At 40.8% G+C, this 26,603-nt stretch overlaps 1 protein-coding gene across 2 annotated transcripts in view; it reads left to right on the top strand.

Annotated features, from left to right (window-relative positions):
• The first annotated feature begins 267 nt into the window (after positions 1-267).
• Positions 268-26,603, top strand: part of pde1a (phosphodiesterase 1A, calmodulin-dependent) — a 63,415-nt gene continuing 37,079 nt past the window's right edge. Inside the window, exons 1-3 of one of the 2 annotated variants that reach the window (XM_020054530.3) lie at positions 268-675; positions 9,186-9,330; positions 21,785-21,811. In XM_020054530.3, coding sequence (XP_019910089.2) covers positions 480-675; positions 9,186-9,330; positions 21,785-21,811 — 368 coding nt within the window. In that variant the 5' untranslated portion in view covers positions 268-479. Of the gene's footprint in view, positions 676-9,185; positions 9,331-16,242; positions 17,716-21,784; positions 21,812-26,603 lie in introns of those variants that run through there. The other variant, XM_034297635.1, reaches the window with a different exon arrangement.

Raw genomic sequence — 26,603 nt, 5'->3', positions numbered from 1 at the left:
GAACATTACGTAAAGGTTACTTAAATTATAACTAGGATGAGTAAGCTACTCGATTTATTAGAAATCATCAAAGAATTTCATTTGATAAGCTAATAGGCTTACGTTATTGTTACTTTGAAATACGCTGTTTGAATAAGAAACGATACCCCATACCCAAATGCCTTTAGCACGTTCGCTAGTCACGTTCAATCACATCAGAGCGGTTGGGTTGCCGCCCAATCGAGAGGATGCTGTGGTAGACAAGACAACTGTCTTTTGTTGAACATCAGTAGCAGTGAGTTGGGAAGTGAGACAACACAACCAACCGACTGACTACTGCTACAACTTTCCCCATATCGATATGGGGACATTTTGTTATTAGAAATCATCAGGTGAATGACGCATCCAACAGGTGCGCTAATGTGTTTTCTATAATTGAGGTAGTAGGGAAGAGGCACCTCTCATGTTGACAGGTTTCGGCGGGGAATTCTTATTTCCACATGGGCACTCTCTCTTCCACACTTACACGACGGAAAACGTCGGTAGTCTCCGTCATAGTCACAGAACGAGACGAACCGGTGTGGACTGCAGCGAGAGAGGACCACCTGATCGAAACTGGACCGAACACAGGCTTTAAAAATGCGGTTCAAAAGGTCGTTCGAGAGGTGCAAAAGGTGTCTGTCATCAGCGAGGAAGGCAAGTGCTATAACTTCAGTTGCCCTTATCAACGCTGCATTCACTGAATCCCGTTCTCAGGGGGAATGTCATTTCACTGAATAGTGATTTATATTTCAATTTGGGGCTAACTATTTAAAGAATTTAATTATTATGTCAGTCAGTGACATTTGTCATTAATAGGGCTATTTCAACCAAACCTACACACAACCTCCTGGCTTGGGTAATCTTTTACTTTTTTATTAGTGTATGTCTATCCTTTGTTTCAAATAGTTTGAGTAAACAGACGCAAAAAGCAAGATTAGTTTCAGAATACTTTCATCAGCCTAATTCCATATAGACTTTATGATCTCCCTAAAGACACAGTCCAATACTCCCTGACACTGTTTTTACCTGCATGGACAATCCTGAAAATTATGTTAAAACACATTTACTTCCAGTAAATCCAGACTGTAAGCCTCATTTCAAAGGCTAAGAATAACATGACAACCACTTTCTGTCAAGATTTACTGTTTAATGCCCATGATAGAATGAGTGGAGCACATAAACACATTTAATGCTTTCCTTGGGACCTAGACTCACAGGACCTTGTTACACTCTGCATCACACCCGCAGTGGAGCAGTCTAGCTGTATAGTCTCTAGGGATTTGACAACATCATGCAGCTTGCAAATCTGAGGCACATCTTTACTAGTATAGTGACACTACTGGGTCTACTACTAAAAAATGTACTTACTCGTCTAGTCAGTATTTATGGCGTCGAAAACATCTAGTCTTATAACAGTGCAAGAAGGCTCACTCTCGCTCTGTCAGCTCTCAACACCCAGAAGGAGTAGACTAATCAGCTATCTGAACCGAGGTCCACCCCTTCCCAAAACGTTCCCATGACGGTTGCTAATATTACACCGCCAACAATCAGAGTTACAGATTGTTCATATTCAGAGCAATGTTGTTCAATCACAGCTGGGGTTGTCCTTGAGACAGGACTCCCATAGAAAACAATCAAAACACGCTGATTTAGATATCCTAAATGGTTAATAGTCTGTGTATGTGCCAAACAAGGGTTAGTGTAAATTAGTCTATGGGTTCACTGGGTCATTATTCAGACATTTGTTGTGTCATGGCAACCCCGTTACACATAAATCCAATGTTGTTGTCACTGTCGTCTTTATCGCCCTTTTGAAATCCATGATAATGACTCAGTCTTACTGTTTTTTTCAAGCCCACTGGACTCACAAGGTTGAGTATGCTGAACAAAGACAGTGGAATTCATTATGTGTCCTCTCCTCTACTCTCTGGGCAGTAGATTGAGCATACAAAACACACACACACACACACACACACACAGACACACACCTCTTCTATGGGCAGTGGATTGAGCATACTGCAGGTTCAAGCTCTAATGTGTACTCCAGAACTAAGTACAGCTACGATTTAAAATAATGAAAAATGCTTTCTATGATTTGGGTTTGTCTCAATACAGTTGTCCCAAAGTTGTTAAAACGCTCATCTGGCATGCCAGGCAACCTACAGCATACATTCGTGGTATTTTTATCATTGTAAATACTATTTAAACCCAGGTCTGTGGCTCTCTACTGTGTTGTCTGCTGCCAAGCTTATTGGAAGGCTGCTAGGAAAGCAATTAAAGATAGCCAAATGAAGCGTAATTAAAATAACTGAATTCAGCCCAATCACAGTGAATAGCTGTTCAATTAACATAAGTACAAACCAGGGTAAATCTGCAATGTCTTTTTCCATGGGCATCTCTTCAAAACAAGAAACATCCTCTGTACCATTGAGAAAACTTGAGATTTTCTCTTTTATAATGCTTTTGATAACGCACGTTGCTCCAGCAAACAGTTTATTCCCCTGCACTGTGTTAATGGAAAGATTTTGTAGAGAAGAGTCAGTAAAAAAAATCAGAGTACTACAGTTTTTTCATATTGAAAGGAGGCATACAGCAAGTTGCCTTAAGTGCGTAGCTTAGTTGCCATTACATAATATTGCACTTTGACCTCTCACATTAATGAGTAGTCCTGTCTTGTAACATCTACCGGCCTCAGGCCACAGCATTGTCTTGTAATGAGAAGGTCTGAATCTGATGTATGTCACCTGTAGATCTGAGATGTAGGCCGCCCTGTTGCATGTACTGTCACACTACGGTAAATGCCACAGTCTGACAATGGTCCCGGTCAACCTGATGATGAGCCAAAGTAGTTGGAGAGAGACTCTACTTTTTGTTTAGATGATAATTCTAAACTTTGTGTTTGGAGCTATATTTTGAAATTGTAAAAATTATGACAATGCATTTTTTGTTCAGGTAATATTACCTTGTTTCACTTGGGGTAGAGAATTGGACTAGAGATGTCCCCAGCCAGTTAAATAATCCGCCCATGCAAAACAAGCTTATGATTCAGTCTTTTCAAAAGGCTCTTAGAAAATGCTAAATCCCTCGGTCCTCTATTTGCACTTTATGCACACCTTTACCATTTGCATACTTTTCCCAAAGCTGAGGGAGGGAAAATGATCAAGTGTGTAGGGCCTAATAAGACCCTCCAGTGGCCCCTTCCAGTGATTGAGAAGCCGAGTGGAATCCCATGGTGCTATGCGGCCCTCTTCATCCCATTTTACATTTATGTGTGGTTTCATACATAAGAATAAATAGACCTTATTTTATGATCTATGCATTTGTTGATGTTGATTGTGAGACTTGACACATAAAAGACTAAATAGTGAGGATACATTTTCATAAGATGACTGATGAATTTGTTCATTTGCATGTCATGCTTGTTTGATTATTTAGTAGTGTAATGTGAATTGCATCATTCAAGTCACAAGTGTGTCATGAAGTTGATGGTTTTGTTGATCCCCTTGCCACTTGAATTCATCCTCAGAGTTTCGACAGAATCATATGATAATAGAGGGTACTCTGATCAAACGCGTAGGCCAGAGAGGTTAGTTAGGTTTTAATGAAAATTCCAGTCCTAGAAAAAATTGCGCTTGAGATTACTTTTCACTGGAAACTTTTTAAAATTGTATTCTGCCAATTGAATTTGAGCAACAAAAAAAATCACAGTAACATATTTATTACAGAGAAATGACTTGCTTGTTTCTCGTCAAGTACTGCATACACACAGGATATTTATTTAACATGGCCACTAGATGGCTCCCTGTAACAACAAACTTCTCTCAATGTGGAACCAGTTTGGGTTTATAAGGTGCAACACATAAGGGATGAGGGATGTGTTGGTGGGTTTGTGTGTTAAGTGGGTGTACACAACATAGCATGACATGTTTATTAGGGATTTCTGTGTGTGTGTGTGTGTGTGTGTGTGTGTGTTAAGAGGTGTATGGGTGAAACGTAGCAGGCCTTACCTGAGGGAACATGACCTCTAGGACATGTTCAGACTATTGTTTAATCTTAGATGATCATTTTGTCACACCGGAGAGTTGATTTAGTTTTTTATGAATGGATTTCAAAGTGCCACGTGCCTGAGGATTACCAAGACCTTTCAACAAAGTTGATGCTGACCAGGAGTCAGGATTATGTCTAATGTTTGATCCTGTTTGATCCAATCTCCAACTGGTAATAAAAGGAGCAGTTAATAGTGGTTCCCACTGAGACACAGCCAAAATAGCATTTGTTGAGCCTGGCTTCCGTGAAAGTAGTTTTTATTTCAGGTGCTTGTGGGCTGAAGTTAATTCAACGGAAAGGATGGGGATGGCAAGGAAACCACCGACGTCTTGACAGCATGGAATAGAACGGAGAATATATTATAAAAGATTACAGTTATTTTTAAGTTCCTGGCAGATATGTATTACATTCCAGTTGTAAGACCTTTCCTGACATTTCAAACAGAAGTCTTCTCCTGTTCCATCATTAATGTATTTGGGCTTTGCATGGCATTTGGGTAGCCAGGCAATGTTTAACCTAGGACATCCTTTTTTAAATCACAGTTAAGCTGTATTAAAAGTGCCAACATCATTTATTAATTTATGTCAGGCATTGTCATCCATTATCATCAACTAATATAAAATGTCTAGTAAATCAACCAGGGAATTTTTGAGGCTTAATTTAATTAGCTCATAAATGTTCCATCATGGTGAACTATTGAGTTCAGTGTCTTTGCAGATGGATGTGGATATCAATAGTCTGGAAAAGTGTGACTGGAATTATCGGTGGTGAGTGATCATTTTATCTTTCTGGTCTTTGGGGGTCTTTAACTAGCCCGCCTCTAGCCTTGTCTCCTTCCCAGGCATTTTTGCCTCAATGAGCAGAAATGTCTGGCAATATAATTTTGGTGACCAAATGTAACACTCTTACAGACCTCCCCACTTGGTCTTTTGCTGATGTAAAAAGGACTTTCAAATAAATGATATACCAATGAAATAAATCCCAATAAATTAAATCCCAGTGAAACCCTGTGGGGTAAGCAGATGGGTGAGGACGGGTGAGGATGGGTGAGGAGTGTCCACAAAGGACCGAGGACTCATCTGCAGAGCTCCTATCTTGGCAAAGAGATTGTGTATTAATGACTAAATGCAGAGGTTCCAATAATTGTGGCAACCATGTTTTTGAACCAAATAATTATTTAATTTGTAAATTATTTTAATCTTTTCACTCAATTTAAATTTGGATACATATACCTTTTGAGTGCAAGGTCAAGTTGATAAACAAAAATGAATTTATTACCCAGGGTGCCAATAATTCTGGAGTAGCACACACACATGCTTTTCTGCTTTGCTTCTCTGTTTGCTTCTTCCCTTGGTTCACATTTGTTTTAATAGTGTTTTATTAAAATAACTTTATTTAAGCTTTTACCGATATGTACTTTCCATATTACTGTCCGTAGTTGTAAATAGACTATTTTAACCAAAGCATTGGGTTATTAGCAACAATGTCATTAAAATAGCTGGTGAGCACTCTCAGACTCACATGTTACCAGAGAGCTGTACACACTGGGCTTCTATTGCTGAAGGTTACATTCCATATCCCTGGAAACATATTCATCAGGCCTTCTACAGATTTATGAAAAACCTTTTTTCTGTTATCAAAGGGGAAATCTACAATCCAGAATGTCTTTCCTCTACGAGCTACACAATGTTTGAAAATATGTACTCCCATCTTTTTAACGTTTGGAAGCTCTATGTATAACAAGTAATGTTGTTGAAATGTGTTCAATGACTTACCGGTTGACTTCCTAAACCATAACCTTGGAAAGAGGGGCACAGCGTGTGAGCCAATAAAACTCATTCAGAACACATAAACAATGTCAGGTCCAGTTTTAATCACTTTTAGCCTTGAGGGCAGCAGGAACCAAATTGTAAGATGTTTTTATTCAGGGTCTGATTTGCAAGGGGACCCTGAGAACCAGAAGGCAATGAATACAACCATTCAAAAAGAGCTCTTTGAACCAAAAGGTAATAATGAAGTGATTTATGGTTCTTCTGAATCAGGATGCAATGGTGCCTGTTAATTTTGTCATGTGTTATAAAGAGCACTGCGATAGCATGAATCCAGAGGTTTTATAAGTATACTCTGATGCATTTTATGATATTACCATAGTCCAAGACTGTCAGGAAAGAGGATTGTGTCTGCTTTAAGCTATTTTCAGAAGCGCACCGGCATCTGTTGTCAGATGGAAAAGCGGCACCCTTCCCTCTTATCTCTCACTAGAGAGATGATCATCTCTCAAACCCATTGACAATACAATGCCAGACGGGGACAAGCGAAATCCTTCAGTTTTTCCACAGCTAAAATCTTCCACAGCTAATTACTGTGCATTTATATTCAAGTAAGGAAGAACTGAATAGTGTAGGGAATAATTGTGCCATCTAAATCTATTTTTCTATATATTGGTTTACATATATTATTTTTTTAATGTAGTTTTATGGCTGTTTTAAGCTTATCAAAAAAAAGTTGCTAGAATGGGAGGCTTGATATGATTTGAAGCTAACTTCCACTAAGCAGAAGAAAATTAGCCATAAAATGCTTTAAATAAAAAAAATTTTTAAATTATTAATGGATTTCTATAAGGTGACACAATTAGATTACAGATCTAACATAGCATAGTCATCCAACTCCCCTTCTCTCAGTTCTCTGTCCTATCCAGAATAATAAATTAAGGTCCCTGGATGTCCACCATTAAAAGTAGACAAAGGTGAGAAGGTGAAAAGTTGTTTGGTACCGTGTTGACTGACAGCCAACATCACAGGGATGTTGACTGTGGGGATGTAGGGTTGACTGTGGGGATGTAGGTTTGGCTGTGGGGATGTAGGGCTGACTGTGGGGATGTAGGGCTGACTGTGCGGATGTAGGGGTTGACTAGGGTGATATAAGGCTGACTATTGGGATGTAGGGTTGACTGTCGGGATGTAGGGCTGACTATGGGGATATGGGGATGTAGGGCTGACTGTGGGGATGTAGGGCTGACTGTGGGGATGTAGGTCTGCTTTTCTTCTCCATTACTCTATGGATGCAGTGAAACAGATTAACGGATTTTGCCTGTGTAGGCTGAGCAAAGTATGCCTAGCATTTTAAACCCAACTTGATGTGGGTTTGCTACATCTAATGTCAGAGAACAAGATCAGAGTACATTCCATTTGACAGTAAAATTCTGTGGGACATTCATCAATTGTCTAATTTAGCATTCTTCTGTAGAGGATAGAGAAATGTAAGTTTTATGTTATTGACCTACAGTGGTGTTGAAATCACAAACTGATTTCCATTTCACGCCTACACTGATATCATTTAGATAGGAATTACAGTATTTCCATATAACCATCTAGGCCAATAACTGGTGGCGTGAAATGGTTAACCTGAGAAGTTTAAGCCCCCACTGTGGTTCCTGTTTCAGAACTGATTATGTATTTCCTTCATTCATTATATTTCCTGATAGGATGTCATTTGACACTTCTGGTATCTGGTTTTTATATTTTACCATGGCAACCAGAGATACAGCAGTTAGCGTGTTCTGTTCTCAAAAGCCGGAACCAGCCATCATCCAATCAGAATAAGATCGCTTGCTAATGGGCAGCAATGGAAGGACACAACAACACACACACAACATGGGTAATGGGTTTGATTTGAGTTAATCTAATCATAGAACTATCAAGTACTATTTTCATGTTTACGTTTAGTTTAGTGTGTGTGTGTGCGCGCAATAGTCATTGCTCTTCCTCAGTATAGGATCACTTTTACCCATTTAAGTGAGTGACTTCTATGTGTGTCTGTGTGGGCATTTGTGTGTGTGTGTCCTTACAGTCTGTTTGATCTGACTTCCTGCAAGTCAAGTCAGTTTAAAGAGATGAAAGAGCCAACCATTCCACTGACACCCCGTTGTCAGCAACCTTTTATCTAATGCTGTTCTTCCTATGACATTACAGGCTAATATTTCACCATGAACAAAAGCTGTCCCGATATCATTAGCAGCATTATGTCACTGGACAAACAGAATTACAGCACAGGAGGCTAACACAAGCCTCCTTTGTAGTTTGTAACCGGTTTCCAAACATTTCACTTTCGACTCAGAAAGAGAAATGCCTGAACCCTCTTCACTATTCTAATCACAAGCCTCCGAAATTACCCAATGTTCCTACTCACTAGAGAGCGAAAACATTTATTTGCTCTAAGACTAGGCCTATATTGCTGTTCCATCATGGAAGAGAAGCTTTGCCATTATATTAGTGTGCTGTCAACGTTGAAAGGGCTTCACTGACTGTGTTTCCATGGCAACCAGTTTAACCACTGACTGACTGTCGCTAACAGTGATCGGATGTATAAACAAGCTTACACATGTACAAACCTTTCTGTTTGGCCTACCCTTTTCCCTCCCTCTGTTTCTTTCTCTCTCTTCACTATCTTACCCACCCACCTTTGTCTCACTCAGTCACTCACTTAATTACAGTAATGGACTTCTGTTAATATTGTCTCATTTTGATCCTGATGACTTTGTGCTCTGGGCCTGACAGGAAAAGCATTAGTATATTAATGACGTACATATCCAAATGCAGCCAGTGGGATGGAATAATGAGACATTCCCTGGATGACTGTACTGCATTTATATTCTAATAGAATATCAGATGATCATCAGTTATCGACGTCATAAAAAGGACTACGGTGGGAGCATTTTTGGTGTAGATTGCCTAATATTATTACCGTAGGAAAAGAACTTTAGCGTTGGTGAGACGAACGGTTTGTATATTTCTGCCTAATTAAAGTGGATCAGGTATAATCGACTCTTGCCTCATATGGTCATACGGTTGACCGGTGTGTCGGCGTGCTGAACCCACGGCGAAGATGTGTCGTCTGCTCTGTTGCCAATGACGTCCTCCTCTTAACCCTGACAGGTGGCTCCCTCCATCTCTCAAAAGTATTTTCATGAATGCGTCGTGCCTCTGTCCTCACCTCCTTCAGTGATATTGTGAGGAGGTGAGGGGAGAGGCCACCGGGGATCACGCGCGTGCACGATTCAGGATGCAACTCGCTGGGTCTCGGTGGGGCTCTAACCGTCTGCTGTACTGTCCTGCCAGGTGATTCACCGTCGTCCCACCCTGCTTCGCACCAGCCATCCTACCCCTCGCCCCGCCTGCTGACGAGCAGGTGCCTCACGGTGGGCGTCCGGCCTGGGCTGCAGCCAGGGAAGGGAAGAACTGCAGCCAGAGACCCCAGGATCAGGTGAGGGCCGCGTTGGGGGACAGGCTGGCCAGCTACTACAGACGCTCGGTTCCGTTCCAGCCATGTCTCGTCGTGTTGACGCGTGATTACCTCCTATGGGGTTGGGAGCACGGTTCAAAAGCAAGGCTCAATAAAGTGCCAGTTGTATCCTAAGTGGTATATGAGACAAATAAATCCTTCGTCTCTAAATCCGAGTAGGAATTCACTGCAAGTTTGCAAAAGCTTGCAAATGTAAGTTCATGAAACGGGACAGTTTTACTATAATGTCTTTCCTCATTCCGATCCTTCTGGCCGGATAAGAACATAATGTTTGATCTATACTTAGATGTGTTAAGGAGGGTCTTTAATTACATTTAAATAACCCTTTGATCCTCTTTGATTCATCAGCTTAATGGGTGAGGGGGGGGGGTACAAAATGGTGGGAGTAATGGAATTCAGTGCTTTGGCATCTGTTCTAACACAAAAACACACACATGAACACACATACTCAGGTACTGTAGCCATAGCAACAAGTCCACTAAGTCATCACTGTTGCGCCAGTAGAAGAGCACTACTAAGACAAAACTTTACATATGTAACACTAATGGATTTTTCTTTTATCAAAAGCAACTACAGTGGGCATGTGTGATCCCTGTGGAAGTTGACCCCTCATCCTGTCCATTAAATTCTTCCTATTCACATAGGCTAACTAGCTGCCAGGACCAGTGCAGCTCTGACCCCAGTCAGATGAGGTCTATCTGAGTAAGATAACACCACCTAACACGAGACTGAGGTCACAGGAGCCGTTTGTGGCAGTGGCACACAGTCTACGTCCCAAATGGCAGCCTATTCCCTAGATGTAATGCCTTTGACCCGAGCCCTGTGGACTTAACGCAGTGAATTTTGGGACCCGCACCGTGTGAAGGCTGTCATGTGTCCTCCAGTAACATCTCCATCCTAATGTCACTATCTCTCCTATCATTAGGGAGATAATGATGCCTAGGAGGCCAACTCCGGAGGACAGATCGTAGTCAATGTGTGAACTAAATAGGCTAGCCCGCACATGCTAATCTCTCTTTACTGCTAGAATGAGGGAAGGTCAGTATTCAATATGCCGCTGTTCATTTCGGAGGAATTTACAGGGATTGTGTACACATATTGTATACCATATTAAGGAATGACATACTGTATGACATACAGGCCATACAGTAGGATTTACCTCATCGCACTCTAGCGACTCCTTGAGGCGAGATGCATGGCTGGATGTTCAGTTGTTCCGGTTGGCCCAGAGAATTCGGATCGTTTTTGGAGGATCACCCTGCACTCACACCAAAATTTGATTTAACGTCTCTGCAGTTCTCTGCATTGGTGATTACCAATCATCATTGATGAGCTTCCAGTGAAGCGCATGCAGACACCAATCTAGAATGTTCCCTCTGAAACTGAAATGTTTGCATGCCAATTGGCACACTACAATCTAGTGCATTACATTGATTAAAACCCTGTGGGTCCTCCTCCAAAATAGTTATTGTGGTTAGGGTGCCATTTAGGACGGACTGAATCCATAACTGATGAGCCACTAATGAGACAGGAGACAATATACTGCATATATCAGTCTAATTTAACAAGGTGTTGGAGCACAAACAAAAGAAATCGTAAATTTGTCAAATTATTGTCCCACATTGTGGGTACTCAAGTCACCTTTTGGTTGATCAATGGTTTTTCTTTAAAGCCTTTTTTTGCTGAACGATACCATTGGGTCAGACCATTCTGGAGGGCACTGTGTATTGAAGTTTACATCCATACAAGGGCCATACTCATATTATACCTCAGCATAGTGTAAAATGGACACTTAAACAATAGCCTGAATGTCAGCTAATTGTTCTTCTCCAACGACATCTGTCCCCTGTGTATTTCCATGGCATTTCCATAGTTTTGGTTGAGTTCCATTGACCTCTTTACTACATCTATATTAATCTAATTGAAAAGATTAGATTTTCACTCATTGCCTTATTCAGGACTGGTCTCCATGGTGATAGCAGTATTTCACAGTCCCATTACAAGGTCAGTATGAGACTTTCAATAGGTCTAGATGAGACTCTTCTATATGGTTTTCAAATGTCTCTCTGGTTTGTGGAGATCATTCTAAAACAGAGCTGCTACAGGATAGGGCCTGTGTGCTGAACCTGGCTTCCACAATAACAACTTTAACTAAGAAGTTCTGCCCTCTCTTTCTGACACAACGTAAGCATTTAGAAAAATTTCTACTGGTTTTGGAGTATTTAGGTATTTTGGTTTTGGTATTGTTACAGTATCATACTGTAGGTACTTAAAAATCAGTGTAATTAAGACGGCATATTAAAAGCATGTGCCCACACAGTGCTGTCTCAGCTGACCCTTAGCCTTTTGTCCTGACAACGATTGTTTTCACTGAGCGCTGACGTCAATGCGGTGTGTCTGTTACTGCATTACTGGGCCACAAAGCTTCAAGACAAATGTTTGTAGAAGTCAAATCAAGTTCACTCTTTGTCCGTTCACTGCTATGGCAGGTATCTGTCGTTGCATAACAAATAGGATTGAGAGCAGAGTTGATTAGAGCAGATTTAATGACTTTGCCTCTTAATGCCTCTGGTGTGTGTGCTTTGTGTCAGATGCACACTGATGACAGCTCTGGCTTTATACAGGGGGCCGAAAGGAAGGATAGTGATGTGCCCTTGAGCAGCACTGTAACATAACCTGTATAGGCTAACATACACACAATACCATTTCTGCTCATAGTTTATTCACCAACTCCCTCTTGGAGGAAGGTTGACTTCGACAAATGTATTGACAGTTTTACAGGTAAAGGTCAATGACCTGCGGCATTGTGTGCAGCGGTGAATAGCGTCTCAGCGTTGTCTGGGGAGGATGAGGTTGGTGTCGGACGGAGTGTCCTCCTCATGCTCTAGCAACTCTTCATGGTAGGTTGGACAAATGCAAGCTGAGTGGCATTTTTTGACTGGGAAATGCATTCTCCTCCATGCATAAATGCTGAAAAGTACTTCACGGTTTAGTAAGCGGCATAATTAGAAGCAGAACCGTTTGCTGAAATGTGTTTTCTGAGGACACATTACTTAATTTCTGACTCTCCCAGGCATATTGTAATTTTGTGAATTCTTATTCACTCTTATGGACATGCAATGAAGCAAAGTTACACTTTTTCAATTCACAAAAATGGATGGAAGAAAAAAGATTTGGGAGAGAATAAATATTCACCTTTTCTGTAATACCATATTATATCGGCGAATGTTGTCTTACATACCAAAAATATACTGTATGTTCTATTCTATAGAATTCTACAAAATACCATACAGTTTTTGTAATGCTCAATGTTAGTAAATACTATGTATTTATTAATACAAGAAAGAAAGACTGTCAAGTAAAATTACCTCAGACAATATAATACACACCTCTGCCTTGTGGGCATCAGATCCATTTATCTCTGTGTTTTTTCTTTTCTCCTCTTTGCAGCAATCAAATCATCACACTCAGTACTAAGAAGCCATTTGTGTAACAAGAAAGGGCATTACCATGGCAACCAGTCTTATCAATCACAGTGCATGGAGTTGTAGATGAGTTCACTGTGAGTGTTACCACAGACCGTTTTCTGTGTTTACAAACATTGCTTCTAGAGGGCGATTTGCACGCATTATTTCGTCAGAGAAACCAGGCAGATTTGATTGGAACTAGTTAGGGAGACTTTTCACTATTACAGTAGACTATCGTTTATCATCAGCAAACTAATGGACTGGTACAGTGAACTTACTTGAAATAATGGTATCAGCCTGATAAACCCACAACCATGTTAATGGACCTCTTGTTATTTGATGGACCACACAACAAATGAATGTAAGGACTTTAGGTCTTTGTTAATAAACATAAGCTTATTGACCTCAAGACGTGAATATGAATTCACATCACTGAATTATTAATTATAGTGGTGGCAAAACATTATACATTTCGTAACATGCAAGGTGTCATCTCATCACCTCAACAATAATCAATCAGTATTGAAATGATGTAAAAGAAGTTTCCGTTGTTGATGGTCGTGTTTGGTTAAGGTCAGTTCAAGATTCGATACCACGTTGGTATATTTTGCTTTGGGGCGACAGGGCTAGGTGTAGTTGACTATATTTCAATAGAGCAACAAGTGCTTACTAGTTGCATTTATTAATAAATCATTACAAAGAATTGTTAAAATATCTTTGTTTTTGCTTGAGTCCTGCAGTGACACGCGCTGATGCTCTACTTAGCTAACTGAACCAGGTTAGTCATTGCAGGGCTACAGCATGTTTCTGTTTTTCTGGTGGTCTCCTGGGCGAGGGTTTGAAACGCTGGTCTGAAGCCTTGCATACAAAACAACTGAAGATTTTCTTAAGTTCAAATTCAAACACATGAAATTCAATATCTAAATATTGTAACATTTAACCAAAAAATCATGTGACAATAATATTTGTATTTATCTATTCCAATTGCTATTAAAGGACAAGTAAAGCTGCAAGCAACACTGTTTCTGTGATATTTTCTATAATTTTCAATAACACGGACTGCTTTCAGTGTCTACTTCTCCAGAACCACTGACCTATAGACACCCAACTCAGGATACCGCATCCATATTAATGTCTTTAAATGCAATTATTTTGAAACCTTTTAAGCACCATTTACATCTTAGTCGCCATCACCTTAGTTATCGTCATGCCCCAACTTAATTCATCATTCAGCATTGACAAACAGACAAATAATAGTTATTTTTAATCATGGTGACTGAACAGATGTAAAATATGCAAAGAATAAAAATAAACGGAATTATCAGAACCGATTCTTAAGGAACCGCACATAGAGAGGCCAGTGGGACAAAGGTTCCTGGAGCTACAGATAACTGAGAACACATCATGGTATGAATGTGATAACACTTGCAGGTGCCATAAGAAAGAAAAAACATAACATTTTCCATCATTCAGCACACCTTGTTTTCCAAACTGACTTACGGGGGTGAGTGAATAAGACAAATCGTATTATACACACCCCTGGCTTTGCATGCGCCATGATCTACCAACCAAGCAGTAGAACTCAAAAATTAATTTGTGACAACATTGGCTTTAGACAAGACAGGAAATACCTAAAGTGCCTTCTCCTCTGACCTCCTCCAATGGGCTTTGAAGAAGAGAGAGGATTTACGGGACTCTTTCCAGTGTTTTGTGAAGATAACATTGTAAAAAAAAAAAAAAGATTTTGAAGGGTAGTCCTTAATTATTCTGCATGAACGCCTATTTATAGTTGAGAAAATGAATGAATAAATCCTTTCCAACACCCGTAGGGTACGAGATCACCTCAGCCGTGTTGCTCACTAGGGTCCCACGTAGTTGGTAGGACGTTGCCAGGGTTATAGGTTGGTGACTTCCTCTTGAAGCTACAACCTCACTAACCCCTTTTTCCATTTTCCAAGTGTTTTCAAAGTGTATCTGAAATAACTGCACATCCCGCTGTTTTAATTATGTTCTAGAACTAAATTATAATCCATCATTGCGGATCGAAGGCTTTATGAGGTAACTTTGTTTCTTGTGAGTAGAAGAACCAAATGTAATGACAAACGAGGTGAGGGGGGGCACTTTTTAGTAAGTTTACGTATTAAATTCACGTGTAATTGCGCCACCATCTGGACAGTAAGGGGCTAGACACATCATTCAGCCATGTTTTGTAAAGTATAGGCCTGTAGTGTCTGATGTAACATGCCAGACCTGCATATTAAACTGTAATTAACAAGGACTCAAGTAAATCATTTCGCATATGTCCAACGCATTGTAATGGCACCATGTTACGCCAGGTAGACATGCAAGATGCATGTAAAGGGTTTACCTATTATTTATTGTGTAACTTGTAACCTTGAATAAGCTACTTAGGCCAGATAACATGTGACTGACATGAGAAGCTCTCTTTACCACTCCAGTTTAATTGAGTAGAGGAACTGTGCTTCTGCCCGTCGTGCCATGCTAATTTGGAGACAATTAACTTGTTCTGCACACTGCTAACTGCTGTGCTATAATTATATGAAGGCAAAGCAAGCAGACCTCAAGGATATGATTAGGATTCATCTGTTCACAGTGAAAAGCATAGTGCAAGTGGCCCCCTTGAAGTGATTTTAGGTAGAGGAGTGAAGTGATGTTTCAGTATGGTGAAATTAAGACGTGAACATTTACTGCAGTGGTCGTTATAGTGAGAATGTTTGTGTTGCAATCTTAGGTGTTGTAACAAAGAACACGGCGAACAGTCAATGGACATTCCCCTTTTGTATTGAGCCTGGGTCTGTGTTTCTGTGCTTCAAACGTATTACCTTACAGATGTATGGTCTTCTATTCTGCAATGATTTGTTCAGATTGTAGGGCAAGTGTAAGAGATAAAAGTTCTGAATCTTTTTGGGGCCGGGGACCCATTTTATAACAGCAAATTCCCCATAGCCCGACTCATAATCAGAACCCAAATAGAGCAACATAAGAAATGAAAAGAAATCTTCGCAGTTTTTCTTTTACTTTGGCCGTGTTTTTGCAGTACAGAACTGAACTTGTACTGCCCCACTCTTTTTAACCCAAATGAGAAATAACAAAAAAAAAATCATGCAAATGTCCTGTGATTCTATAGAATTCTAAAGAGTTTCTTGTATGTCTGAGAGATTTATGTTGTTACAGCTTCAAAATGAATATCTTGCAATACACATTTTTCCTCGAACCAAAGCGAGGAACACTTGGGGGAACACTAGTATTACATTTGAATCTGTTCTTGTTTTCGGTAATAAAAATGAAAGAAAACCATTTACAGATCTGTCGGCAGTACCTCCGCGGACCCGCAGGGGTCAGCGGACCCAAGTTTGAGAACCGCTGTGCTTGGATACTGTGCTTTTCTCCCTGGTCTTGTTTCCCCTCTCTTCCTATTGTTCCCTCTCACTATTTTTCCATCTTCCCTCTGTCCACTAATCAGCGACGATTCATCTTCTGCTTTATAAACAGTCATGACATTTTCATCAGATCAGAGCTCTCCTTCCGTCCAGCCTTCCGGCAGAGAGAGCATTCAGCATTAAACAGCAGTGGAATGGAGCGATGAGACACTGTAGCAGCATCAGCCGCATGACTGTGTAAGGAAGCATTGAAAGAAGGCAGGACGCAGGATACTGCTACCGCTACCAATCTGCTTTATTTCATTAGTGCTGCACCTTGGTGATGTATAAAGAAACCAACCCAGCACCAGGACTTCCATCTATTGTGTTTTCTCCACAGCGGCTGATGCTGTTCTTCCCCTGCTAACAAAGCCGTGTGTAGTGTCTCATGGTCTCTTTCCCATGAATGAGGTGCCCATGCATGATAATTATGCCATAAGCAGCTGACGTTAATTGTACATCCTAGCATCTCTCAGTCTGGACAGAATGCAGCAGATGTGACCTGATCTCAACAGAGGAAACTGCTGCTATAGCTTCTGATAGGCATCTACTGTCCACATCATGTTTGACCGGGTCTGGATGTGGGGAAAGGCAAACGGACCTCTTGGAGAGAAAGGGCTCCGCTTGTCGTAGTCTGCCTCTGACAACTCATGGTGGTGCTGTCTCCGTCGTTTCTGATACCATCTGCTGCATCACCGTACCTCCCACTCAGTCTGTCAAATGAACGCCACCTACCCGCCTGTACCTATGTGCCACACGCAGGACTGGGTGTTTTATAAGGCAGCCGCAGCATCAGTGTGCACAATGCTGTAAAAACACAGGGAGAGACAGTGATCAGCGCTATGAGAGAGAGAGTGGCGGGGGGGAGAGAGAGAACAGAGATAGAAAGAGAGGGAGAACCAGAGCCTGAGCAACAGGGGGAGAAACAGACGCACCAGAGAGAGAGACAGAAAGAGACAGGAAAAAAAGAGAGCGAGCACCAGAGAGAGAGCTACTCTTGGGAGAGATTGAAACCCCTGACAGTCAGACACTGTTGGTGTGCTTTGGAAATTGCTTCCTGCCTGCCTGCCTGCCTGCCTGACAGACCTGCAGTGTGAAGCCACTGTCTCCCTCTCTGATACACTAATCGACTAATGAGTGCAGTAATGCAGGAGCTGTAGAGAGAAGAGACCCAAGCCTCCGTGACTACAGCTGAAGGATGATGCTCTGAGCACAGGACCGCAGAGCGCTCTGAGGATACAGCGATTCACACCGCAGAGTGCAGGGAGGGCTGGTGTAGTGTGTGTACCTGAGATACCGCCTCTTACCACTGTACCTTGTAACACATTGAGCACGGATATGGACGAACTGTGTACCTATACAGATGGCGTGGACGACAACTCCATGAAGTATCCAGCGACGGAGCAGTCAGAGAAAATGTGGATGCGACTCAAGGGAATGTAGGTTTTTCCTTTTTTCATCCTTCTGTTCATGTTGGTCCCTCAGAGAGTCTCTGACTGAGAGGCGTGTGACCTGTCATCACTGGACAGAGCTGGTGGTTTTATGGTTTAGCAAAACGGATGCCGTGTTGTTAAAAACCAGTTCACATCTGTTGCTGTCGGATCCTTGTACTCCATCACTATAATGTCGTGTGTTTTGAAACAAGTTTGGAACGTTCATCTGTGTTAGGGTTAGGGTTAGTGAAGACATAATGTTTTATGTATACTACTACAACAAGGTTTGAGACGATTGAATGCCCGAAATGTAATGATTTTAACTTATAAACATACATAGGGATGTATGTACTTAGCTCATGTATGTACTGTATGTGTATATTTAAGCAAATAGCTATATAGGTATGCCGATATAGTGTATATACGGTATATTGTCATGTAAGTTTAGACTGATGTGCTTTGTATAATTCCATAGCTTACAACATAGGGATAGGTCCTTTATGTAGCTGTTAAAACTGTGTGAAAAACATGAATGTATTAGTACATTCATGTTCAGTACATTCAGTACATTCATGTACATTCAGTAAACTGTTTATCACAAAAGGTTGTCTCAACTCGTGAATTGAATAGTTCATTATGAAGCGTGCTCGCACGTTATATACACGTTTGCTCCCACTCAAACAAACACACACACACACACACACACTCCACTGCTGAAATCCCTGATCACTTAGTCCATGACTGCGCCCCGTCCTCTGAGCATCTCCTCTCCACGCATGTCCCTACCCAGGCACACGGAGCCAAGTGTCTCTCACTGTAATCCGGTGAATACCTGTGGCCCGCTGGTGCATGAGATGGACAGACGTGTTGCTACGGAGGGGAGGTGAGGGGGCAGATACTGGGCATCCCACACCACGGCTGGGGGAATGGGGATGGCTTCTTGTTTCTGGCTGGTTGGCTGGTTCATCTCAGAGATCAGAAGCCTTACTTCAGCATTCGAATCGCCTCAGCAAACAAAGAGAGCACACACGCCAGTCACAGTCACACACACACCAGTCACAGTTACACCTGTCACACATGCACACCAGAGACAATTACACACACCAGTCACAATTACACGACAGCAGTCACACGTACACTCACCTGTCACAAATACACACAGCGGTCACACAGGCACACACCAGGCACACACATGCATGTGTACACTCAAACACACACGGACACACCAGTCACACACACACACACACACCAGTCACACGTACACACAGAAGTCACAAAAACAGTGCGCACACAGGCACATTCTTTCGTCAGGCATTTCCACTGGTCTGACATGATGTCATACTAATGACCTCTGTTTAGGCAGGGGTCACATACAGGGTCACGTAACGTCCTGGTCACATACAGGGGCACATTCAGGCACAGCAGATCCTTTCACATCAGATCCTTTTACATCAGATCTCTTTCAGGGCTTATCTGAATATCCTAATGACACGATAAACAAAAAGATCTGAATTGGGCTGCCTGTGTAAAGGCCACATAAAGACAACAGGAACACATTTGTCAATATTATAGTCCAGGGGGAAATCATTTCTTAAATAATATCACTAAAGTGGAGTGGTTTTGCTCTCCTAATAACATATTGTTCGGGATGTGCCTTGCTGTAATGCAAAAATGAGAAAAATAAATCTTGTGTAACGCTTCATTCACTTCTATTGACATTATCAGAAAGTGGCAGCAGATCAAGCATTCCTCTGACATTCATTTCTGTCGCTATGGATCTGGAAGCTTCTGAGTATGTTCAGATCAGGTGTTTCATTGTGTCCACCACCCTTCCCGTTTCTATTTCTGCGTCAAATTTCTCTCTTCACTCATGACTCGATGGACAAGAGACATCATACAACAGCAAAAAGCCAAAGCCTGCAGTAGATTCCCAGATGTAGGACTCTGGTGAATATCAAATAATGCGCTGTCCATTATAATTGTGTGGTTGTCTACCTGTATGATAATTGTAAACCTTGGTAAAGCAGGGGGCAAAGCAGTGTTCTTGTTCAGCAACCCAGGCTATTATATGGCAGCAGAACTGCAAACATCTTCGTTAGAAATGGCAGATAGTTGAATGGCAACTTCCCCAATGCAGTGTGTTGTCGACTGCCCTGCTTCTCATACTACTACAATAGATAGCAAGTTAAAATAGGCAGCGATTTAGGTAGCGTCTTAATTTAACATAAAGAAAACATACGATGCCTTCCGTAATATGTTTTTTCAATATTAGGTCACGGGAAGTATTGGGATATTTGGCTTGACATGTGTTTCTTGCTAGTCCGGTGTGTTCTGTAATGTCATTTGTGAAAGCATAAGACCACAGTCAATGTCTAGTCTTGGTTCTAGATTTTGCATTTCCTTTTGGGGTTTGCTGTTGGTGTCTGTCGACATGAGGACCAAAGATGTTTCAAATAAAGTGGAAGAAGCCATTTTGAGGTTAAAAATAAATCTGAGACGTAGCCCAAACCTTTATTGGCCCAGGAAGATCCCTACAGTGGATGTCTAAATATTGCACACCATAATAAAGAGAAAACCCCCAAACAACTGTTGGACAGTTCAGGAACATGCTCCAGGAGGTAGATGTGGATATGTCTGTTACTACCATCCGCAAAGATCACAACAACAGAGGCTACATCACTGGGCAAACCACCAGTTAGCCTCAGAAACAGGTTAGCCAGGTTTTACTGTCTAAAAAAGCCTACATAGTTTAACTTGTATAATAAATTTATGGCAAGAGGAAAGTGTGGAGAAGTAATCAGCATATAATGTCATTTTTGAAATGTGGTGAAATGGATGTTATCACTTGGGCATTTATGGCTGCCACTGGAACTGGGTCACGTGTCTTCATTGATGATGTAATCGCTGGTTGCTTGGTGCAGAATGTTTCCATAGTTACTAGGGAGTTTTTAGCAAAAAAGTGGAAAGTTCTTGAGCGGTCAACTGAACATGCCTTACATTTGCTGAAGATGAGACTTCAAATCAAACTGCAACTAATGGTGTATGCACCGAACGCCTGGCAGAACATTACCAGAAAAGATGCCCAGCATCTGGTGGGTTCAATAAGTTGCATACATGCATGTGTGGCTCAGAACTGCCCACAAACATTTAGTAAAACCTGAAAATGCTATGAGCTTAGAAGTTTAGGGTAAAACTTAGATTCTGGGTTAGCAGGACAATGTTTAGTTTTAGTTCATTTTTGGTTATCCCCTTTAGTTAAGGGATACAGCATATAGGGAACCGTTTTAATGGTTTCTACAAAACTTGGAAAACAAACATGTGTGGATAGGGTTAGGGTTGTGTGCGTTCCCTACAGGAGATGACTGACTGGAGAGAAGAAAGAAAACAGAAAAACAGCTCCCACATTACTAATTTTAACCCCCCAGACGATGCTGCTCCGGAGAACAAACACTCTAATTATTAATTTCTCTGTGTGTCTGAAATGGTTCCCTATTTTCTCATGATGCATCACATATTCAGGGGCCATAAAGAGGGAAAGTAGTGCTCTACAAAGAGAATTGGTTGTCCTTTTGAGTTCTGGTTCACCACACTTTCCAAAACCATCTAACTGCTTGATTTGTAAATTGGTATTTTAATAGACCCTGGTTGAGGATATGAATTGTTTTCAGGCTCTTTATACTGTTGGAACAAAATATCTGGAGATTTTAGGAGTTTCTGTTCATGTTTGGATCATGATCTGTACATATGTTTATTCTCTACGTGGTCTCCGCTACTCCTAATAAACAGCTGATGGTGTTTTCTGTGGCATGGCCTACCTGTATATTCAGGCACTTTCATACAGAATTACTTGATCGTCCAAACATTTGTCTTTTTGGGAAGCTCTGGACCTTTTGGTCTAAAGTTGCAATAGAGGTCAGATGTGCAGGCTGTACATTTTGTTACACTGTAGTGCTTTGTGTTTTATAAGATTGTTAATCTCAATTAGTAAACCAGGTAAATAAAAAATGGATGATACAGCTCTCAGCTCAATATGGCCTACTAATCTAATACGTACATTCTTCATTTTGTTTTTCAGGCAAAAGTACAAAGACACATCTCAAAGGTAAGTCACATATGCATGTCTGCTATCTCTACTTTATCGAAAAAGCCACATACTGTACAACCCTACTCTTCTAATTCACACAATAACAGACATTTCCGTTAAATAATCCAAATGTATGAACTTTGTATTTAGCGAGCAACATGTAGCAATTTGTACTAAGACATTTTTAGAAATCAACTATATATCCCAGAAAGCACTGATGATTTGTCTAGATAGGATGGCTAGGATAATTTATACCTAAGTGACTGATCTGCATTAGAGCATCTGCATGCCAATAACTTGGTGGGCACTTGGTGGGCAGGGCATTTAGAGGGAATTGTTGGAAGACCTCTTGGATTGTTGTGAGACCAACATTGTGAGAATTAAGTTGTTAACATGGCACCTGTTCTAACATGTCCAAACTCTAAACTCTTTACCTATATCCTGAGAACCTTTTGAATTATAATAACTCAGTTTGAAAATACCACAAACATAACACAAACTTAACACAAACATAACACTAACATAACACTAACATAAAACTCTCGCAGCTCCGACTTCCAAGTCAGTCGTTGCTGCCAGCATCTAGTCACCATTAGTGCATAGTTCTTAGCATGCCGAGGTGCCAATCAAGAGGCAGCAGCACTTTCACATCCTTAGTCCTGATTATCATCAACATTTCTCAAGACTGCTTTGCCATCTGGTTGTTATTACCGTCAGAAAAACTTCTGCTTCCTTCATACTGCAGTCCTCAGCGATCATGTTAGTTTAATATCTGACTGTCCAAACAGCACATCACAAGCGACCGAATGTTTATGTTTTCAGTCATTTGCTAAAATGGCTATGCTAGTTGTCATAGTAACAACAATTATGTGTGTGTGTTCTGCACCCTTATTGCCATCCCATACAAGCAGACGTTTTAAAGACATATCCCGTAACACATTTTAACCACTCTGTCCAAAATTGGACCAATGTATAAATTGAACAAAGCTCCTTCCTGCCCACAAATGAATGCAATTTCTTATTATGAAAAGGCGGGCCAAATTATGTAATAGAGTTTCCCTAAAAAATCAGCGTTGACATGTCATGGGAACCACTCCACCCCCCCACCCCACCCCCCCCAATATGCACTACAAACCTGAGACCTTGTTTTGAGAGTCTTTTCATATATCCTTTCAATTGTGTGGATGAACTTTGGTAGAATCAATGGGTTTCAGGCAGCACAAGTCCTCCAGTCTCCTCATCACCTGAGGTTCCTAACGAAGGGTATGCCTCAATAGGCAGATGATGCAGGTACCCTACATTTTCAGTAACTTTTATTTGTGGCGCTTTGTCCATTTTCCTCAGCCAACAACATCATGTGGCTTAAGTGTAGCACAATGTAATAGCAAAATCAAAAGACATTTGACCCACATAAGTGGGATGTTATCTCATTCCTTTAATGAACTATTTTACTTATTGGTCCACATTCTAAAACATTTATTATTCATTAATGTATGGCATTTTTTTCTTTAGAGATAAAAGAAGAGAGGGAAACAGTATCTATTTTATGTTCAGTATTGCCTTGATGTACTTTTGTTCATAAAATTAAAAGAAAAAATCTATATATGTATATCTAAAAGACGATAATGCCTGAAGAAATCAATGGGTTTATGTCCAACACCGAAAATGACCTTATTTTTACCTGGACCTTTGTTATGTGTTATTTAGGGATGAGTTTGAGTACACTAAATAATTAACATCACTTGATCACTACGTTGTTACTTTTCTACAAAAGTTGCAGACTTTGTTAATCCCACATGAACCAGCTCAGTTTTCTATTACTGTGTGGAAATGCTCTCCAGCTCTGTTTACCTTTATTTGTTTATGTGGGTGATGTAACCTGGCAATACTGGGCTGTACTTCTTTTGTTCTCGATTGGTCTGCTCCTCTCCTACTCAAGCAATGGGGATGTCAATGACATGAGAGGGCGCCATCAGACCAACTCTTGAAAATATCTAGTCAGTGAAGTTTACACCTGTTTCAAAAGCAATGTTTCACTCCCCATAAAATGTTTTTAGCCTTAAGTGTGTGGAAAAACTGCTACCGCATACTTCGGATCAAGAGGCCTTCACACATGCATTAATGCATGCAGCTGCTTTATGTGTTTGTCAGTACCTACGTGACAGAGTCTGAGGGTTTCCTTTCACTGTTGTCCTCTTAGTGAGATTGCCGATGAGCCAGGCTGCTGCAGTATCACTAATGTTCACAACAGTCTGACATAATAACAGCTCAGAGGTTCCTTTTCCAGAGTCAACTGGAGACAGAAGGCCCCAATAACACTGACTCGCTGTCTCTCAGATCTTTTTTAAGTGACTGATAGATATCCTCAGAAGACAAGTTTTGCGTAGCTTGGTAACCCATTCCATGAATCTGATAGAGTACAGTAATGATCTTTCCCTAATAAGATCTTTAATTTAAATGGCACAAAGTTTGTAGAGCTCCCTCTGGTGGAGCACTGGTGCGTATAATTTACACGGCAAATATAATTGCGTGGATGTTTAGGGATGTTATGGTGGACAATTTGGGTAAGCCCTAACTTAATAATTGAGCGATTTCTGTTAATCAAACGAAAATAGTTTTAAATGAGTTCATCGGGGGAGTTTATTGACACTAGTTAACACTACTTTATTCTTAAAGGTCTAAAGCCTGTTCTTGAAAAGCTGGGGGACATTGCTGAATTAGATACATTCACAATTATACTTTACAGGGGAAATGTCAGTCTTAAATGTTTGCCTAGTTAGAAATTCAGGTTTCCTAGCCAGATCTATCTTTGACATTGACCCTGATCATAGCTTTTAAAACAATGGTTTCACCAGAGATGTGACTGTCCATCTGTCTCAAATCCAACATTGCTCACATAGAAGTGCTCTGCCACGATGACCCTTGTGGGAGTTAGGTTCTCAGCTCAACTCTGTCCTGCTGTCCCTGAGTTTGAAGGTGGGTGTAGGTTGAGAACTGTGGAGGAATATGAAACAGAACTCTGCATTAATATTCAACTTCAGTATGTTGAGCCAGCTGCAACCAAACTGAACTGTGGAGTTATACAGTATTCAACACAATGAACTGTCAATTTATACATTATTCAACCCATCTAAACTGAGGGGTTCTATAGTTTTCAACCCATTTGAACTGAGAAGTTATATATTATTCAACCCAACTGAACTGTAGGGTTATACATTATTCAACCTAACTGAACTGTATGGTTATGCATTATTCAATTCAGCTGAACTGTAGAGTTATACAGTATTCAACCCAACTGAACTGTAGTTAGACAGTATTAAACCCAACTGAACTGTAGAGTTATGCATTATTCAACCCAACTGAACTGTAGGGTTATACATTGTTCAACCTAACTGAACTGTATGGTTATACATTATTCAATCCAGCTGAACTGTAGAGTTATACAGTATTCAACCCAACTAAACTGTAGAGTTAGACAGTATTCAACCCAACTGAACTGTAGAGTTATGCATTATTCAACCCAACAGTACTGTAGAGTCATACATTATTCAACCCAAACTGAACTGTAAAGTTATACATTATTCAACCCAACTAAATTGTGGAGTTCTACAGTATTCTACAGAAATTATCCATAGAGGTGTGTTTATACAGTCTTCAACACAATGAAACCAAGAGGTTATAGAGGTTAAGTCATTTGGAAAGCAGCACTAAGTTTACGCGTTAGGCTATTGCCTTAAGATGCCTAATTAGGTTCATGGGAGTTTCAATCCGGCCCACAGCTCTTTCAGTAAAATATGCTCTCTTACTTTCCTCACTCCCTCTATCATTGAAAGCATAAATGAAAATGCATCTTTAAAAAAGAAAGGGTTAATCTTGATCAGCATATCCAGTCGCTGCAACATTACGATCCTGTTTTGTGAAACTGGACCGAAAGATATAAGATAGGACAGATGCACCTTGAATAACTCATCCTGTAGTAAGCTTGCCTGACTTCTCTCCAGCTGTGCCTTTTTCAGAATAAATGTTTGCTCCATAAGTCTCGTCCATGAACCGTATTTATTGTCTAATAGTATTCAGTGTCAAAGTAGCAGTCGGCCAACTTGTGTACACTCAAGACCTTTTTAGTAGGTTATTATATTCTACAGCCTTGAAGCCTCATGTTCTACTGTTCATGGATATTTTTTTCTACTAGTGAGTCAAACTGTGCCTCTACAGGCAACGGCTGTCTCAGTAAAAGTGTGAAGTGATTATGTATTCATAGTACATGCAGCATGTGTACAGATTCAACAGAGAATAGCAGACAAATATAAGCTACCTACACTTTAGTATCCCTGGCATTGACTACTCTCCATCCTTCTTTCAAGCAGAGCTTTGTCTTCTATGGCGAATTTTCAGTTAACCCAGAACCACAGTCTTACGTAGTTGGTCAGATGCTCGATAAACTTCGGGGTCCATGTGACACATGACATCAGAAATGGGTTAGAGCTTCGCCCTCTTTCTTCCAAAATGGCCATCAAGTGTGTGGGCCAAATCCACCCTCCCCTTTCTGAGATTCAAAAGATGCACTAGAACTAAAGCTGCTTGTGATCCCAAGTGAACCATTGTTTCATGTCCAGTCCATGTTGCCATTTTTTATTACATAGTCTGTCCATGAGAGATTATCAGGTGGGAACAGAATCCTGCCACTAAACCCCTTTCCGTCTCCCATATTCTCCATTATGTGTGAATGCTCAGTAACATCTTGAACCCTGTCCACTCAAATCCAGCCCCTACGTTGTGGGTATGTGTGTTCCTGTGCATGCTGTGACTC

This window comes from Esox lucius, chromosome 16, assembly GCF_011004845.1.
Source record: "Esox lucius isolate fEsoLuc1 chromosome 16, fEsoLuc1.pri, whole genome shotgun sequence".
NCBI classification, from domain to species: Eukaryota; Metazoa; Chordata; class Actinopteri; order Esociformes; family Esocidae; genus Esox; species Esox lucius.
This window is presented reverse-complemented; position numbering and strand designations above follow the sequence as displayed.